The sequence below is a fragment of the Lepus europaeus genome, chromosome 21, assembly GCF_033115175.1.
Source record: "Lepus europaeus isolate LE1 chromosome 21, mLepTim1.pri, whole genome shotgun sequence".
Taxonomy (NCBI): Eukaryota; Metazoa; Chordata; class Mammalia; order Lagomorpha; family Leporidae; genus Lepus; species Lepus europaeus.
Window position 1 is genome coordinate 55,336,181 of NC_084847.1, and position 17,082 is coordinate 55,353,262.

Sequence of the window (17,082 nt, forward strand, 5' to 3'; positions counted from 1 at the left end):
TTCCCTCCGCTGCCCCTGCCACCGCCACCTGCCTCTCCCTCTTTTGCTGGCTGGGATTCTCAGTCGCGGACTGGTTGAGTCAGAGGAGCAATGGCCTGGGAAGCACCAGCTGAGTGGAGGGGTGGAAACAAAGGAATTCATTCAGCTCTTTTCACTGTGGGGTTCCCAGCCCCACTCCTGACTGGGAAAGCTGTCCCTCCCCCCAGGCAGTGACGGGAAATCAGAGAAACTTCTGTGGAGGACCCCAGTGGCCCCAGCTGTTGTATGTGTATGTGACCGGTCTTCCTCAGCTTCCGAGTGAAGCCAGCGGCCACCCTGTCCCACAGCCACCGCTTCCAGGCAGCGTCTCAGGGCTGTGCTGCTAGCCAGGATCACTGGACGTCTAAGGAAAGCCTTCAACACTGCAGGCAGAGGGAAGCCTAGCGGTGAGAAGGAGGAACAGGAGGTGCAGTGGGGAACTGGGATAAAACAGAAAAACCACAACTCGGATAAAAGAAAGACATTGCATTCATAAAACGGGGACAGAAGGGCACTTCTAAAAATGAAGAAACGCGAAAGTGTTTGGGGCCGGCACTGTAGTGCAGCGGGCTAAAGCCCTGGCCTGAAGCGCCAGCATCCTATATGGGTGCCGTTTCTAGTCCTGGCTGCTCCTCTTCTGATACAGCTCTCTGCTGTGGCCTGGGAAAGCAGTAGAAGATGGCCCAAGTCCTTGAGCCCCTGCACCCACATGGGAGACCTGGAAGAAGCTCCTGGCTCCTGGCTTCAGATCGGCCCAGCTCCAGCTGTTGTGGCCATCTTGGGGAGGGAACCAGCGGATGGAAGACCTCTCTCTCTCTCTCTGTCTCTGTCTCTACCTCTCTCTCTAACTCTTTCAAAGAAATAAAAAATAAATCTTTTAAAAAAAGTGTCCTTAGAAATTAAAAATATATCAAAAGCTTAAAAAATAGAAAAGTTGGAATGTAAAGCTAAGGATATCTATCCAAGACAAACAGTAAAAAGACTTAGGAAGAAGGAGACTAGAGAATAAATCCCGGATGTGTAAAATCCCCATCAGAGTTCCAGGAAGAATGAAGACGCAGGGTATAAGGATGTTGTCCAGACCCAAAGGACTTAATTTTCCGCATGGCTGGGGTGCACTCAGTGTCCAGTAATATAAATTAAAAACTGCCCACACTGAGACAGCATTAGGAGATTTCAGAACGCAGGGACAAAGGGAAGCCTTCCCAAAATAAACTATAAAAAAAAAAATCCCGAGAGAAATGACAGCTGACTTCTCAGGAGCAAAGCTGAGTGCCAAAGACAAGTGGAGCAGTATCTCAAAAAATCTAAGGGAAATAATTTCAATCTATTACACCTCACTCAGCAAAATACCAAGTAAATGCCAAGGTAAAAATAACTTCAGACATACGAGGACTCCGTTTACCTCTCGTGCATCCTCTCTTGGACCGTTTTTGGAGAATGGTTCTCAGCAGAAAGAAAGGAGAGAGAGAAGCGGGGCCGACTGAGGGCTGTGACATGGGTGACCAGACAGGGATGTGCGAAGGCAGGAGCCTGGCAGGTCCAGGCACAGTTGGGCCACACCGAGGAAGAGGACACACAGTCCTTGGAGGAGGTTCTGGGGGCTGACAGTTGTGTCATTTGACAAATATTGATGGGCCTCTGCTGGCTGTGAGGGAGTGTGGGGGAAACGTCAGCTGCATAGAAGCTACACCAGCGCGGGCTGCAGGGATGGTTGCTGACCCCAGGAGAAAGGAAACGTGACCCTTAGTCCGTGCCTTGTATTGAAGTAACCAGTATTTACAGGGTCACAACAGACACTACTGATTTACCAGAAAATTGGGATTTGTCATGTAAGGATGGGGGGAGGGGAAACGAGGTGGTAGAGAGGTGAGCCTCACACACTAGCAAGAAACCGACCTTTACTGCCCAAAACTGAGGAGCTGAGAGCATTCAGAACTACGGCAGTGCAACAGCTTGGTTGAAAGCGGTCTTGGCAGAAAGACCTGTGCCTGTTTCAGCCTTAAGCCGTTGTTAGTCCTGCTCTCTCCCTACTCCTGCTTCACCCTGAGAAGCCTTGTCTGCCTCCTGTGAAAGCCGAGTGCCTTTTCTTTCTTTTTATCACATGGTCATCCACAAAGAGTGCGCATCTCGGGAGGTGGGGATCAGGAGACCTGAGCTCTTTGTTCATGGTCAGCACCGTGGGAAAAATTTGTTTCCTGTACTTCAGATGCAGCATACTTTACCCTTAAACCAACATTCTAAATAATTGCACATCTTAAAATTGGCATAACACTTGTCTGTGACTTTCTAGAGAATGGCACCTTTAAAGATGAGAACCATGGGTAACCACCTCATGAAATCCAGGGAGGGAGTGGCGGGGTGTAGGGGACCGTGTGCACAGGGCTTACCACAAGTCCTTAGCGAGTAAACCAGCTGCTAGAAACAAATGCAGTGACCACCTTGAAAGATTGAAGGTGGGCCTGTTTCCAAGGCCATCTGTAATACCCACTCCGCACACCCTCCCCCAGTAATCAGAGTAAAAACAAAATCTCTTGGGAATTTCTGTAGGCTTATTAGCTAAAACATTGCCCTTAATCATAAATTAAGTACACAGGTAGCTTATCGTGCACTTGTTTCCTAACACTAGCATGACAACCACTAATCATCCTCTTAACCCCAGGGCCCATGGTCCCTGTGGGCTGTGACAGAGACCTGAATGTCTGCTGCTGGCCCCATTTACAGTAGGTTGTCCTTGGCCGTGGGCAGCTGGGAGAGTACCAGGACTGCAGGCACCTGTTCCTGGGGTAAGGCAATGGATGCCTCACGTGATTTTTAAGTCCTCTGTTACTCCGTCACTGTTTTGTTAGCTAACAGAGCTAGCCTTGGCCACTTAGTGACTAAATATAGAGTTTGTTCAGTCTACTGTATATTTTATTAATTGCTTTGTTTTGTCTGTTTGTTTCTCAGAATGTTATGGAGCAGTTCAATCCTGGGCTACGCAATTTAATAAACCTAGGAAAAAATTACGAGAAAGCTGTTAGTGGTAAGTCTTTTTTTTTTTTTTTTAATTTTCAGTATAAAGGACAAAAAAGCCATTCAGTAAATATTTGCTTGACATCTTTAGAAAATTAATATTGAGTACTTAAGTATCTTCATGTAATAGAAATTAACCCACGGAACTTTGTAATGATAGTACATATGATATTAGTGTATTTGGAATGAGTCAGTGAGTGACAGTGAAGCTCACAGATGATGTATTTTAACTGCCAAGTTACTGTTTTTGACCCAGTTCAATCTTTGACAGCGTTGCCATAAGTGTGTTTTGTGCTTTTTAAACCAAATTGTTTGTGAACTGATGGCATATGTAACATACGCACTTACCATCATTGGTTAGTGTCTTGCCACACTGGAAGTCATTCTTTTATTTGTGTAGCAGAATCTCTTGCCCTTGGATGATGGTCACTTTGGGAAATGTTTAGCCGGAATGGGAAAATGTCTGAGCTAAAGGCTGGACTTGCATGCTCATTTCAACCTGAGTACTTCATTTAGAACCGTTCAGGTGTTGGTGTTTGCCTCCTTTCGTGAACCAAAGTTGTTGACTAATTTTAAGACATTTCCAGTGAGGCTGTTGATGGGCACCTGCACATGTGTCTCCCGGCTGAAGGGCAAATGTGAAAATGTGTCAGTGATCGCCTGGGAAACTTCAGATGCTAACAGCCGCCAGACTGTAACATGGCCAAGAAAATTCTCCTTGTGTAGCAAGTATACCACCCCACCCGAAATACTCAGACCCCAGCGTCACCCTCTTCCCTGGTTCACAAAGACCTGCAAGTGACGTAACTAGAAAATTTAGTTCCCAGCGGTTTAAGACTCGAAGGCTTCCGATCAGGTCTGGGGTCTTTGCCTTGCCTCCGGGTCCTCCCTCTCACCACACCCTGCCTTTGGTTGCTCCCGATCGCTATTTTTACAGTGAACCTGTGACCCGGGGAAAGGGTGCACAGGCTGGGCTCTGGGTGCCAGCAGCACTGCTGTCGTCACTGGGACCGGGGACAGCCTGCTGCCTTGCTCTGCGTCTCTGTGCCTTGTGCTTGCTGTCCGCATCAGGAAGGGCAGCCGCTCCAGGTTCTTCTGCTTCCCCTGCAGCAGGAGCAGCGCCCGTGCAGGCGCCTTCCCTCCTCCAGGGAGCAGGGGCCTGGCGTCGCCGACTCTCCTTTGCTGACATCTTAAGTACTCAGTATTATCTTCATCACAAGGCACAGACTCATCGCTTCCGATGTCCCTGTGAAGGAGATCACTGTGACCTGCAGCGACTTTCCCCCCTTCTAGAATGCACTCCCTCTCTGAGGCCAAGTTTTACAAGTGAGTCCGTCCACTCCCACAGCCTGGCCTGCTGATGAGGCTTCCCCACCAAGGGTTCTTATCACTAACACCTCCTGGAGATGGTACTCTACTTCAGTCCGTATTCCCAGAATTCATAGCTCCTCTGGATGTGCCTTTCCAAAGTCATTGTGAGGAACTTAGACGAGTTGGTGAAGTCCTTGGTAAGGACCGGGAGTACAGTTGGGGAAGCCAGCCGTGTACTCAGCAGTTAGGTTATAGGGCAGTGTGTGCGCTGCATAGACCAGCCTCACAGCAGTCTGAGCAGTGATGGTTGGTGTGGGCCCGAGAGGCCAGGAGGCCCTGCAGGACTGAGCTACTGACGCAGACTTCAGCAGGCACACACTGCTACCTGTGGAGCGTCCAAGCCGAGCCTTAGGATCCCCTCTGGCATCTGGCCTGGGTGAGAGGCCTTGTCTCCACAAGCAGCCTCCTCTCTTCAGGGAGGCCAGACTGGGTCCTCACTCAGTAGCAGAGGGGTCCCAAGAGCTATCGAGCCCCTGTGGGAGTCATGCTTGCTGACGCCTCATTGGCCGAAGCAAGTCACATGGCCAGACCACACTTTGATGTGGTTAGGGGCCACCCAGGCGGGAACCCAGGAGCCGTGATTCATCAGAGGCCCATGAGTAAAGCTCTGCGTGAGCCTGGGGTGCAGCGGCTCACCTGTGGGCAGTGGGGGCCGTCAGGGGCTCTTGAGCAGAGGAGCCCAGTGAAACCATCTCGTGAGGAAGTTACCTGGCTGAAGGAGGTAGAAGAAACTGGATTGACGAAAGTGTTGACCATGAAAACAGAAAAAATAGGATTGATTCCTTAAAACAATAAATGATAGAAAATGAATCTACTTTATCACAAAAGCAAAGATGTTTTATAGGACCGAAGGGTATTGCGTGGTTTTAAATGCAGGTCAACAGTTAATGAAAAATTTCAATTTAATGTGTGGAGGCAAACCAAACATTCTGTTCAAATGTTGTGTAATCTTACATGCCATTCTCCCACTAGTTTGCTCCTCCGCTTATCAGTGCTTTGCAGTTTAAAATCTTGGTCCTAAAATATTACATCTGTTAACTTGACAGTGTACTGGCTGGCTGCACACCTTGTTTTTAGCTGGAGTCACCTTTCGTTCAGCTGTAGCTCAGACCAGAGTCAATAAGCACCATGATTTAAAGCCAAGGAAGTGCAGTGCCTTAGCTGACTCACCGCCGACCTTGGCACGTCCCAAAGAGTGTCCAGTCTGCCCCCTTAGCGAGAGGGGCTGATGGATAGGTTAGCCGAGCAGTGACTTGAAAAGTCTGCATAAGGTGCTGTTCTTTCTACGGTCATTCTTCGGGTTACCCTTGGTCTTAGAGCAGCGCAGCAGAATGTTGTGTTCCCTTTTCGTGTATGCACGTTTAGTAAAAGCTGTGCCTTTTATAATTCTTTTAAACTCTGTAATAAGTCCCAAAATAACCTGCCATACAAACATGACTTTGGACCTACAGTACCTTGAGCTGAGTCTGTACGTGGGTCAATTCTGTGCCCCTTCCCCCAGTGCTTGTTTTTTAAAATCCACCTTTAAAAACAATGCCCCTTATAAACTGAGGCAAAAACAGCTGGGGTGGCCTGTGGTTTTCCTGCCAGTGAAAGGAAGGGGCTGGACAAGGAGCTCTTAGTCTCCACAAGCAGTGGTCTCCAGAGCTATGGGAAAAACTGATTGCTACTTGTGAATCCAATCTTTGAGTAAAAAAAAAAATGAATTATTTTCTCCAAAATCACATGGACCAGGCCAGGTCTTGTAGAAAAGCTGGCTTGTCCATTTCCAGTGATGTCCTCAAACCGAGCTTGTGGTAAAGCGGAAGAGGCCAGTGGTCTCCTGTCCGCTCTGGGCTTCCCCTGCAGGGTGTTCTATAGGTGAGCGGCGTTGGTTCGAAAAGCAGGGCGCGTGATGGTGGTTTAGTCTTCAGAATCGGGTAAAGGGGGAAATACTATCTTTAAAATAATTGGAACTCATATAGCAAAAACAGATATTTCCTAATCTACACCAAAAAGGGGGGGAAAAGTAGAGCATTTGGTTATTTCAGAAAATTCTATTTTTTTGAAGAATAATTTTATTTCAAATATCATAAGATTTTCCTAGCCACAGATCTGTTTGGTTGCTTGTGATTCAGAATCGCAGTAGAGAGGGTAGAATGCTGTCACAGGCCCGGGTCCCTGGACCGCGTCCCCCTGAGTAGTGGGCTGCACGGGTGGCTGAGTTCCCAGCCTGATTGCGGGCTGGGGGCATGTTCCCTCTGGAGCTGGCCTCAGGAGACCGCGATGCCTTCTGGGCGCGGCACCTGCTGCTGGAAGAGTCCCCGTCGCTGGTCTGCGGCGAGAATCCATGGGCTATCCTGTGGGTGGCACAAGTGCCGCTTTCTGAGAGCCACGCCTGCCGCAGCCCAAGGCTTCCTGCAGCCAGAAGGGATTGAGGGATGTTTCGAAAAAAAAAAAAACTCCACGTCACTTCCTCCTGTCCCTGTTGAAGTGTTGATTTTGTGTTGCCTTTCCCATCCAGCTATGATCCTGGCGGGAAAAGCCTACTACGATGGAGTGGCCAAGATCGGTGAGATTGCCACTGGGTCCCCCGTGTCGACTGAGCTGGGTGAGCTGACCTTCTGTTATGCAGAACCCCAACTGTTACCCACGAACCCTGATGAGAATGCCTGCGGTGGCCCCGGTCCAGGATGGAAAGGAGAGCAAGCCCAGCACTCTGTGGTTTGAGTTCCCAATGGTCTGTGTCCACGGAGGCTTCGTCGGAGGGCAGGCCAGGGGCCTTCCAGACTTGGCCTCTTGGCTCTTCTAGGAACTCCGACCTCTGCCTTTTGCCCATCGCCTCTGGTCCCTGGAGCCCCAGGGAGCCTTGACCTACACTCATGACCAGGGGTGGGGGGAGTGAGGCCTGCAGCCCATGGCACGAGTTGCTCCCGTGACTCACCTGGTGGAAAACCCAGCTCCTTCACGTTTCCCTCTTGGCTCTCGCCGCGTCCACAGTTGCCTTCGGTTGTGATTTTTCCGGTTTTGCTGGTATGAATCGTTCTCCTGTGCGGGAACAGGAGCAGGGGCAGCCACACCCTGGGCAGCACTGGCAGCAGAGGACTGGTTTCTGTTTACAGAGCCACTTCTCTGCTGCCACTCTGGGGAGGGCAGAGTCCACAAGCCAGCCCTCGTCTGTGCAGCTTCGGAATATGTTCACGAACATGGACGAAGGGTAAAACTGCTGGCGTAATGTGAAAGGCTCAGAGAGCCAGAGCAAGGAGCCGGTAGAGCTGTGTTTAAAGTGCGCTCTTCTGTTAAGAGGTGGGGAGGGGAGGTGGAGGAGAAGCACGTATCACCATCACCACGTGGAGGTTCCGGTAATTCTCACCGTTTCAGGTCCACTTGCCTTGAGGCGTCTCAGGACTGGGCGGGGCGGGGCTCTCATTCGTGGTCTCTGACAGCTCTGTACTGACCAGAGGCAGAGCGTGTGCCTGAAGTTACTCTGCAGTGAGAAGGGCAGTCCTCCCTTGTAATCAAATCAGCTGCACGCACGGAGAGTTTGGAAACCCTGCCTTGTGCTCAGTGTGTGACCTGGTGAGCTGTGTTGCAAGCTCAATCCGTTGAAAGTAGCACAGACTGCCTTCTTGATAGAGCAGATAGCAAACCTTAGGGCCTGGGGGGAGGAGTCGCGATGATCATAGGGTTCCCAAAATAGGACGACATTAAAAAGAAACAATCTATTTGTGTCAGGATCGGGGGAAAAATGTGCTCCTTCCATTAAAACATATGGTGCTGATTCACCGATGTCCAGTTGCCTTCTCCGTGTTTTATGGGGTTTGCCGCTGTTTAAATAAGACTCTGTTCCACACCTTGCTTTATTCAGCTGTGAGTCCACGAAGTTGAGTCAGGTGTTTCCATGGCAACGGTGTTGTCCTAAACAGAAGCTTAAAACTCCCTGGTGAGCTGACTGTGTTACTCTGGGAAGCCCCCGTGTGGGTGCCGTTAGTGTTCAGAGTGAATGGGAGCGACTTCTACTTTGGGTTTCTCTGAGTCCTCCCTTCACGTCTATTCACGATCTCACAGTTACTGATGTTTTCTTCTACCGCTAGTCGGTGATAAAACGCTACCTCAGTAAGGCTTGCTTTTGTAGGCCTATGTATACTTCTTTGATTTCCCTAGTTTTTACTTTGCTGCTAAACTTTTAGACTAAAATAACACCTTGCAGGGCTGGCATTGTGGCACAGCAGATCAAGCTGCTGCTTGCGAAGTCAGCGTTCCATATCGGAGCGCTGGTGTGAGTCCCAGCTGCTCCACTTCTGATCCAGCTCCCTGCTCATGCTCCTGGGAAAACAGCGGAAATGAGCCACGTGCTTGAGCCCCTGCACCCACGTGGGAGACCTGGGTGGAGTTCCCTGGCTCCTAACTTGAGCCTGGCTATTGCGGTCTCTGGGGAGTAAACCGGGAGATGGAAGATTCTGTCTCTTCCTCTCCTTCTCTGTTGCTCTGCCTTTCAAATAAATAAGTCTGTAAAATAACACCTGTGTCTGTTAGTCCCTCTGTAGTAGAGTAGTGGACAATTCATAGGAGGAAAAAAAATGATAAAGGTAGATTGTACCATTCTCATTTTCCAAGGCATAGTTACTGCCTCTTGATAGTGGTGTCTGTAACTTAGTTATAAAACGTACCTACATTATTAATTTTGTATAAAACTGAACAGATATTACTGTGTGTATGTATGTATGTTTCAAAATGTTCACAGGTCTTGCAGTTGGCTTCTGTTAGTAAGGGTGCAGCAGAACTGTTGCCTATGTTTAGCTTTAGATATTTCCATTTAATTTATTTACTTAGCAGGTAGAAATTCCCACTCCCTAGTTCACTCCCCAAATGCCCACAATTGGCCAGACTGAAGCCAGGAGCCTGGAACTCAGTGTGAATCTCCCACATGGGTGGCAGGGACCCAAGTCCTTGAGCCATTGCCTGTTGCCTCACAGGGTACACACTTGGCAGGAAGCTGGAATCAGGAGCAGAGCCGGACTCAAACCCAGGCACTGCCATATGGATGTGGGTGTCCCAGACAGGGTCTTAATCGCTCGGCCAAGCGCCCACCCCGCAGTGTTTGCATTCAGATACCCGTCCTGTGTTGCATTATCCATTGCTATGTTCACATTGCTATGTGAGCAATTCAGGATGCTTCTGCCCAAAAGTAGCATAGTACTTGACTAATACTGAGTTAAGCTCTCTGCATGCTTGCTATTCCTTGTTAGGCCGGGAGCAGGGAGTTCCCAGGTAGTTAATCCTCACTAAGCACCCAAGTTCCTTTTTTCTGCTTCTTTTCATTTCCTCCTGGTTCCAGAGCAGCTGCCGACTTAGTGATCACATCTTTCTTCCTGTTCCCAAAGGCGTTGTCTTCCTAGATGTGCCCGTTTACAAAGGAGGAAGCCTTTGCCCAGAGCCCTAGCACACAGTCCCTCGTGTCCCCTGGCCCCATTTAGATCACATGGCCGGGCCCCAGCTGCCAGGAAGGCGTCTCTGGCACGATCAGCCGAAGAATGCGGGGGAGGAGAGGGCGCAGCTGCCGGGACCTGGCCCGAGGACGGCCCCCGCATCGGCGGCTGTGGCGTTGGGTTGCAGCAACTTCCAGTGCAGGGAAGGGCCTCCACAGATGTCCTCTGCAGCTGTCCGCAGCGTGCACAGGGGCCTCTGCATTTTTCATGTGTGTCTGCTTGGAGCGTGTTTTCTCCCGTGTGGGCTGGTGCGTGATTCTGGAAACAGGTGGACACTTCAAACTCTGTGTCGTTTCTCTGGAGAAAGAAAAGTCTCTGTGATCCTCTAGAACCTGAAAATTAATTCTTTAACATTTTTACAACAGCTTAACCGACTACTGTTCACACGGAATTCACTGATAAAGTGTGAACTTCATTCCCTTTAGTATATTCGCCAGGCTGTGCAAGAACACGGAAGGGGTCACAGGAGAGGAAGAACACGGGACTCCCCCCGTGGGGGTCTTGTCAGGAAGGGGATGGAAGGTCATAGTCGGTGTCAAAGCAGGGCCAGCGGTGTGGTGATGGCGGTCAGCAGGCCCCGGGGAAGGGGTGCTTTCACCTGGGTCCTGGCCGTGAATGCCAGTGTTACTGGAAGTCAGGGAGGGGCCGCGTCCACTCAGCCTTTGTGCTTACGCGGGTCTTGTGAGGTGTCCACTGCTGCCAGGTGTCTTCTCTACCTCTTGTTTCTTCTGCGGCCACCCCTGAGTGGAATTTTACCCTGTGATCTTCAGGGCACAGCATTGCCTTGTGGGGGCGTTGCTAGGCCCTGAGGGAACTCTTGGTGATGGCCTCTACAGACAGCTGCGTTGGGTCGTGGGTCCCTGGCAGTGTTCCTCAGAGCCAAGCAGGACAGAGCCAGGGTTGGTGTGGCAGGGGCGTCTGTGCCACCTGGGCCTCAGAGCTCGCCCTGCCCAGCTGGAACCCAGGAAGGATCCTGGGACCGAGGATGGTGAGGCCAGGCCACATTTTACTTCCCCTACTGCCTGGCACCAAGGTGCTCAGTGTTATGTTGCTGCTGTCAACTTGTGCTGTGACCTTGGGCAGCACTTCCCCTGGCTGAGTGGGCTGGCCACACCCTGCAGGTTGTCGGAGGTGAAATGAGGCCAGGTGCCCGTGGCTTCCCGCCCAGGCGAGGCTGTGAGGAGGCTTCTCCGCCGCCACTTCACAGACTCCCAACATTGGAGGACTCAGCAAAGCAGCGCCAGTTTTCCTCGCTGACCTTGCCATGAAGTGGACAGTCCAGCTCTGTAGGAGCATCCGTTTCCTTCCTTGATTCGTGAGCCGGTTCCTCGGTTCTGCCCATTGTATCTTCGTTCCCCGTTTCACTAACCACTCCTGTTACCTTTATTTTCTTCCTTCCATCTTTGTGATCACTCTGTTACTCCTCCCATGGTACACTTAGCTCCTTAGTACTGAATACAGGCTGTCCCAGTTCTGCACAGTAATGGGACCGTAAAGATGGCTGTGTGGGTTGAAACCATGCCATCATCTTGATATTCCGTAGAAAAATTGGCTATTGTTCCGCAACTCATAAAAATGTTGCCAGCAGCATTTACTGTTTGTGTGGGGAAGTGAAGAACTGGTAACACCGACATTTATGTAGCGTGCTGTGAGGCATTAGAAGGACCTAGAGAACGAGAGTTCTTACTTGGAACACATTTGTCAAGAGTGGTTTCAGCAGTGCTTGCCACGGCCTCGTGACCTCCCGAGTGAGCCTCTCTCCGTGCCTGAGCGAATCATCGTGGTCCTCTCTGCCTCTCCGTCCGTCAGAGTCTGAGGAGGAGCCTCGGTTTCTCTCCTAAGTGCGTGGCAGATTCCCACACCCACGTAAGCGTCCTCCCGTGGCAGCGGCTGGAGTCCTCCGCTTCCACTCAGTTCTCAGAGCCTGGAGCAGCAGACGGTCCCCCGAGGAGAGGACCCGGTCCCAGATGGCCCCTTCTTCAGACGCCAGCCGAAGAGGTTGTCACCTGTACTCCTGTCCAAGGGGTTGTATCAGGGTTCCCTTCCCCCCTCCTCGGGCTTCACTGATTGGCTAGCGCGGCCCAGGAACTCGGGGAAACACTTCTGACATGTGTGGGTTTGTTAGGATGTTACGAGGACACACAGGAAGAGCTACACGGGGCATGGTTGTGTGGGAAGGAGCCAGGAGCCCCACTCCGGGTGCCACCCTCCAGGAGCCTCTTGTGTTCCAGGCTCTCCGCACACCACATCTTTTTAGGTTCTGCGAAGCGTGCCTGTTGGGCGTGACAGATTATATTACTGGCCTCCCCTAGTGGGGACGGGGCTGAACCTTCTGGTCCACAGGCAGCCAGCCCCTATCCTGAGGCACGCACTCGTTATACAGAAAGACGTCCTCGCCTTGGGGAGTGAGGTTCCGAGGGGTTCAGGAGCTGTGGTGTCCAAAAACAGGACAGCTATCAAATGCGTTTCACACCCTCACAGCCAGCTTCTAGCATTCTACCTTCTGTGGTCTCCGTGTTGCGGTAGCTGGAAGGAGCAGTCCTCTGGCCTTGGTCCTGGTCAAGACTGTCCCGGCCTTCCTGAGGCTTTTGACTTTCCACGTATTTTAGAGTCAGCGGTCAGTTTGCTGAAAGACATCTCTGGGGATTTTCACCAGGGACCATTGACTTCACAGATGAGCTTACAGAGAGCTGACGTCTTGACAGCGTTGACTATTCAATACCATGGTGGTGGCTGTGTCCTTTTATTTAGTTGGCTTCATTTCTGTCAGCACTACTTTGTATTTTTCATTTTAGAAGCCTTTTTTTTTTTAATTGTGTGCTTTTTTTTGTCCTGTTAAAAAAATTTTAAGGATTTATTTGCAAAGGCAGAGTGACAGAGAAATCTTCCATCTGCTGGTTCTCCCCTAAATGACCAGAGGTGGGCCAAGCTGAAACTCCATCCTGGTCCCCCGTGTGGGTGGCAGGGGCCCAGGTACTGGGGCCATCACCCGCTGCCTTCCTAGGCATATCGGCCGGAAGCTGGGTCAGAGGCGGAGCAGGTGGGATGTGAACTGGCACTCAGCGTGTGGGATGCCAGCTGCACAGGCAGCACCTTAGTCTGTTGTGCCATAATGCCAGCCCTCATAAATGGTACCTGGGAGTTATTTTCGGGGGCAGTGCTGTGGTGCAGTGGGTTAAAGCTATGGCCTGCAGTGCCCGCATCCCATATGGGCACCATTTCAAGTCCCAGCTGTTCTACCCAGCTCCCTGCTAATGCACCTGGGAAAGCAGTGGAGGATGGCCCAGGCCCTTGGGCCCCTGCACCCATGTAGGAGACCTGGAAGAAGTTCATGGCTTTGCATTGGCTCAGCTCTGGCCGTTATGGCCATTTGGTGGAGTGAACCAGTAGGTGGAAGACCTCTCTCTCTGTCTTTACCTCTCTCCGTAACTCATAAAAAAATAAATCTTCTTTAAAAAGTCCCTTTAAGTTTTTATTTTAACATTTTTATAACAAATTACAATTCACAATAAAATTCACCAGTTTAAATTGTAAAGTTCAATGCTTAGTGCATTCATGATGTTGTACATTTACTGCCACAAAGTTAGAATGTTCTCATCAACCCCTGTACCCATCAGCTGTCACTTCTTACTTAACCCCACCCCAGCTGTGTGCAATGATCAATACACTCTCTGTAAAAATGTTTTTCTTTGAAAGAGTGACAGGGAGAGAAAGAGATCAAGAGATCATCCATCCACTGGTTCACTCCTCAAATGCCTTCAGCCGCTGGGGCTGAGCCCGAGCCAGGCCGAAGCCAGAAGCCCAGAACTCCATCCAGGTCTCCCACGTGTGTGACGAGTCCAGTCAAGCACTTGAGGCGTCCTCTGCCACCTTCCCAGTCACATTAGCAGGAAGCTGGATGGAGAAAGTGGAGCAGCTGGGACTTAACACCAGGCACTCCAGTATGAGACACGGACACTCCGAGCAACGGCTTAACCCACTGTGCCCAGTGCCCAGTGCCAGTGCCAGTTAGTGTTCTTTCTGTAGGTTTGGTTATGCTCATATATAGGATCATACACTATACGGTGCCGTGCGCTTGGTGTAGGGATTTCACATTTCATTTATGTCCTCTGTATCAATATTCCATTTCCTCTTAGGGTGACTAATGCGTCATAGATAGGCAGCATTTTGCTCACGCACCTATCAGCTGCAGGATATTTGGGTGGTTTCCACCTTTCCATCTATTAAAAATAGATGTTGCTGTGGGCGTGTGTGTACATATGCAGTTTTCCCTCGCTTGGATACGCCCTCCGGAGTGGTTCTGCTGCCTGTGTGATGACTTTAAATTGAGCCCTTTGAAGAACTGCCAGACTGTTTTCGGCCTGGCTGCACCATATTCCCTTCCCGCCAGCACAGTTTGAAGCTCTGGTTTCCCCACATTCTTGTCCGTACTTGTTGTCGTCCATTTGGGGTTTGCTTTCTTCTCTGTCGTAGCCGTCCTGGTGAGTGTGAAGTAATGTCTCACTCGGTTTTCATTCGCATTTCCCTAATGACTAATGATGTCGAACAACATCTTTTCGTATTCTTACTTGTCATCTGCCAGTCATCTTCGGAAAAATGTCTCTTCAGCTGCTTTGCCCATTTTCACTCAGTTATTTTTGTTTTTGTTAGAGTTTGCAAACTGGCTTTAAAGGTTTCTTTTATTTTGTCATTTATACAGTAATTGTGGTGTGTGTTCTTGACCTAATCCTGCGGATGCTGTCACTGTATCTCTTGTCATTCATGAAGGATTCTTTCTATAAGGGGTCGACTGTCTTTTAGTTCTATTTTATGGTGGATGTGTTGCTGTCTTTCATCTAGGCACAGTATAAAAGTTTTGGCATTGAGAGCTGATGCAGCATAGTGGGTTAAGCTGCCGCCTGTAGCGCTGACATCCCATATAGGAACTGCTCCACTTCTGATGCAGCTCCCTGCTAATGCACCTAGGAAAGCAGCAGAAGATGGCTCAAGTACTTAGACCCCTGCACTCAATGGGGACACATATATGAAGCTCCTGGCTTTGGCTTGGCTGAGCTCAGCCATCTGGGGAGTGAACCAGTAGATGGAAGATCTGTCTCTCCTGCTCTCTGTCTATAACTCTGCATTTCAAATCAATAAAGTAAATCTTTAAAAAACAAAGTTTTGCCGTTGAAAGTCACCAGGGCTGGCGCCGTGGCTCACTCAGTCCTCCGCCTGCAGCGCTGGCTTCCCATATGGGAGCCGGGTTCCAATCCCAGTTGCTCCTCTTCCAGTCCAGCTGTCTGGACTCCTGGCTTTGGATCGGCGCAGCGCGCAGGCTGTAACAGCCATTTGGGGGAGTGAACCAATGGAAGGAAGACCTTTCTCTGTCTCTCTCTCACTGTCTATAACTCTACCTGTCAAATAAATAAAAAAGTAAAGAAAGTCACAAAAAAATGGAAAAATGTCAAATACTGGGGACACTTCACTGATAATACAGTTCACTTCTTGTAGAGACGTGAGAGACACGTAAAATACGCCGTTTACAAGGTTTTCTAATTATCTAAAACTTAAGGAAGAATGATAGGTATAAATCATCTATAAATTTGCCAGGCATACCTTTCACCCCCACCAAGAACTTGATTCGTGATAATTTTTTCCTTTGTTTTATTTATTTTTTTGAAAGGCAGAGTTATACAGAGAGATCCTTCATCCGCTGGTTCACTCCCCAGATGGCCACAATAACCAGGACTGGGCCAGGCCAAAGCCAGGAGCTTTTTCCAGGTTTCCCACATGGGTGACGGGAGACCAAACATTTGTGCCATCCTCTGCTGCTTTCCCAGGCACATTAGTAGGGAACTGGATTGGAAGGAGCAGCCGGGCCTCAAACTGGCACCCGTATGGATGCCAGTGTGGCAGGTCAACCTGCTACACCACTCAATCTTTCTTTAATGAAAATAAAAGGTCCTTTATGAAGAGTCTTCTGTTACACGGGATATTCAGAACATGTATCATTGCTTTTCTCCAGCTGTATTTAAAAGTGATAAAAAAAAATATTGATGATTTAAAGGAAATTCTGGAATGAATGAAAACGAAAAGCATTTTCATATGAAATGATCTCAAATTATTGGAAGCATGTTTTGAAGTCTCTTTCAAATTAATTTTGCCAGAATAATCTTTTTCTCAGTTGCATCTTTTTTGAATGTTTATTTGCTGATCTTCTTCTGAAAGAAAATCTTCTTCCGGAAGACAAGCCAACAGAGATCTTTGATCCACTGGCTCACTCCCAAATAGTTGCAACAGCAACTGGATCAGGCAAATGTCTGATCAGGCGAATGTCAGGAGCCCCGAACTCCACCCAGGTCTCCACGTGGGTGGCAAGGGCCCAAATACTTGTGCCATCACCTGCTGCCTTCCAGGGTGTGCATTAGCAGGAAGCTGTATTGGAAGCAGAGCAGGGACTTGAATCCCATGTGGAATGTGGATGTCCCAAGCGGCATCTCAGCCACTGAGCTAAATGACAGCCCTGATGAACTGGCCGTTTACAGACCCTTAGCTGGAAGGCAGAAGGTTTTCAGTGCCATTCAGTTGCTTAAAGGTAGCTGATCATGTGGATTTGCAGTCCTTTTCTCCAAAGAAGTGGTTTCTTCCTACCACGTCTCAGTGTCCAAGGGTAGCGGATGTTAGCAGGATCCCAGTGACCATGCTGGTGTAGGAACCTCAGGTCCTTAACCACTGAACTTTGTGGGAAGAAACAGACAAATGAAAACCAAAACCCAGAGCCCTGTAGGAGGGATTTGGCAGGTAAGTGATTTTTTTTTTTTTAAAGATTTATTTATTTATTTGAAAGAGTTAAACAGAGAGGAGAGGCAGAGATACGTTCACTTCCCAATTGGCCGCAACGGCCAGAGCTGCCCTAATCTGAAGCCAGGAGCCAGGAGCTTTCTCCGGGTCTCCCACGAGGGTGCAGGGGCCCAAGGACTTGGGGCCATCTTGTACTGCTGTCGCAGGCCATAGCAGAGAGCTGGATGGGAAGTAGAGCAGCCGGGACTTGAACCGGCACCCATATGGGATGCTGGCGCATCAGGTGAGGGCGTTAACCCGCTGCTCCACAGTGCCAGCCCCAGGGAAGAGATCTTAAACCACATGTTTAATTGTAAAATAAAAAGTCATAGAGTCAAATTCACGTGACTCCCCCCACCGTCCCTGGCGGCACACACAGAGGTTCTGTCTC

The 17,082-nt window shown here is 49.7% G+C and overlaps 1 protein-coding gene across 1 annotated transcript in view; it reads left to right on the forward strand.

Moving 5' to 3' along the window:
• Positions 1–17,082, forward strand: part of BAIAP2L1 (BAR/IMD domain containing adaptor protein 2 like 1) — an 80,818-nt gene that overhangs the window by 24,038 nt on the left and 39,698 nt on the right. Inside the window, exons 2-3 of the mRNA XM_062180657.1 lie at positions 2,968–3,043; positions 6,908–6,994. Coding sequence (XP_062036641.1) covers positions 2,968–3,043; positions 6,908–6,994 — 163 coding nt within the window. The remainder of the gene's footprint in view (positions 1–2,967; positions 3,044–6,907; positions 6,995–17,082) is intronic.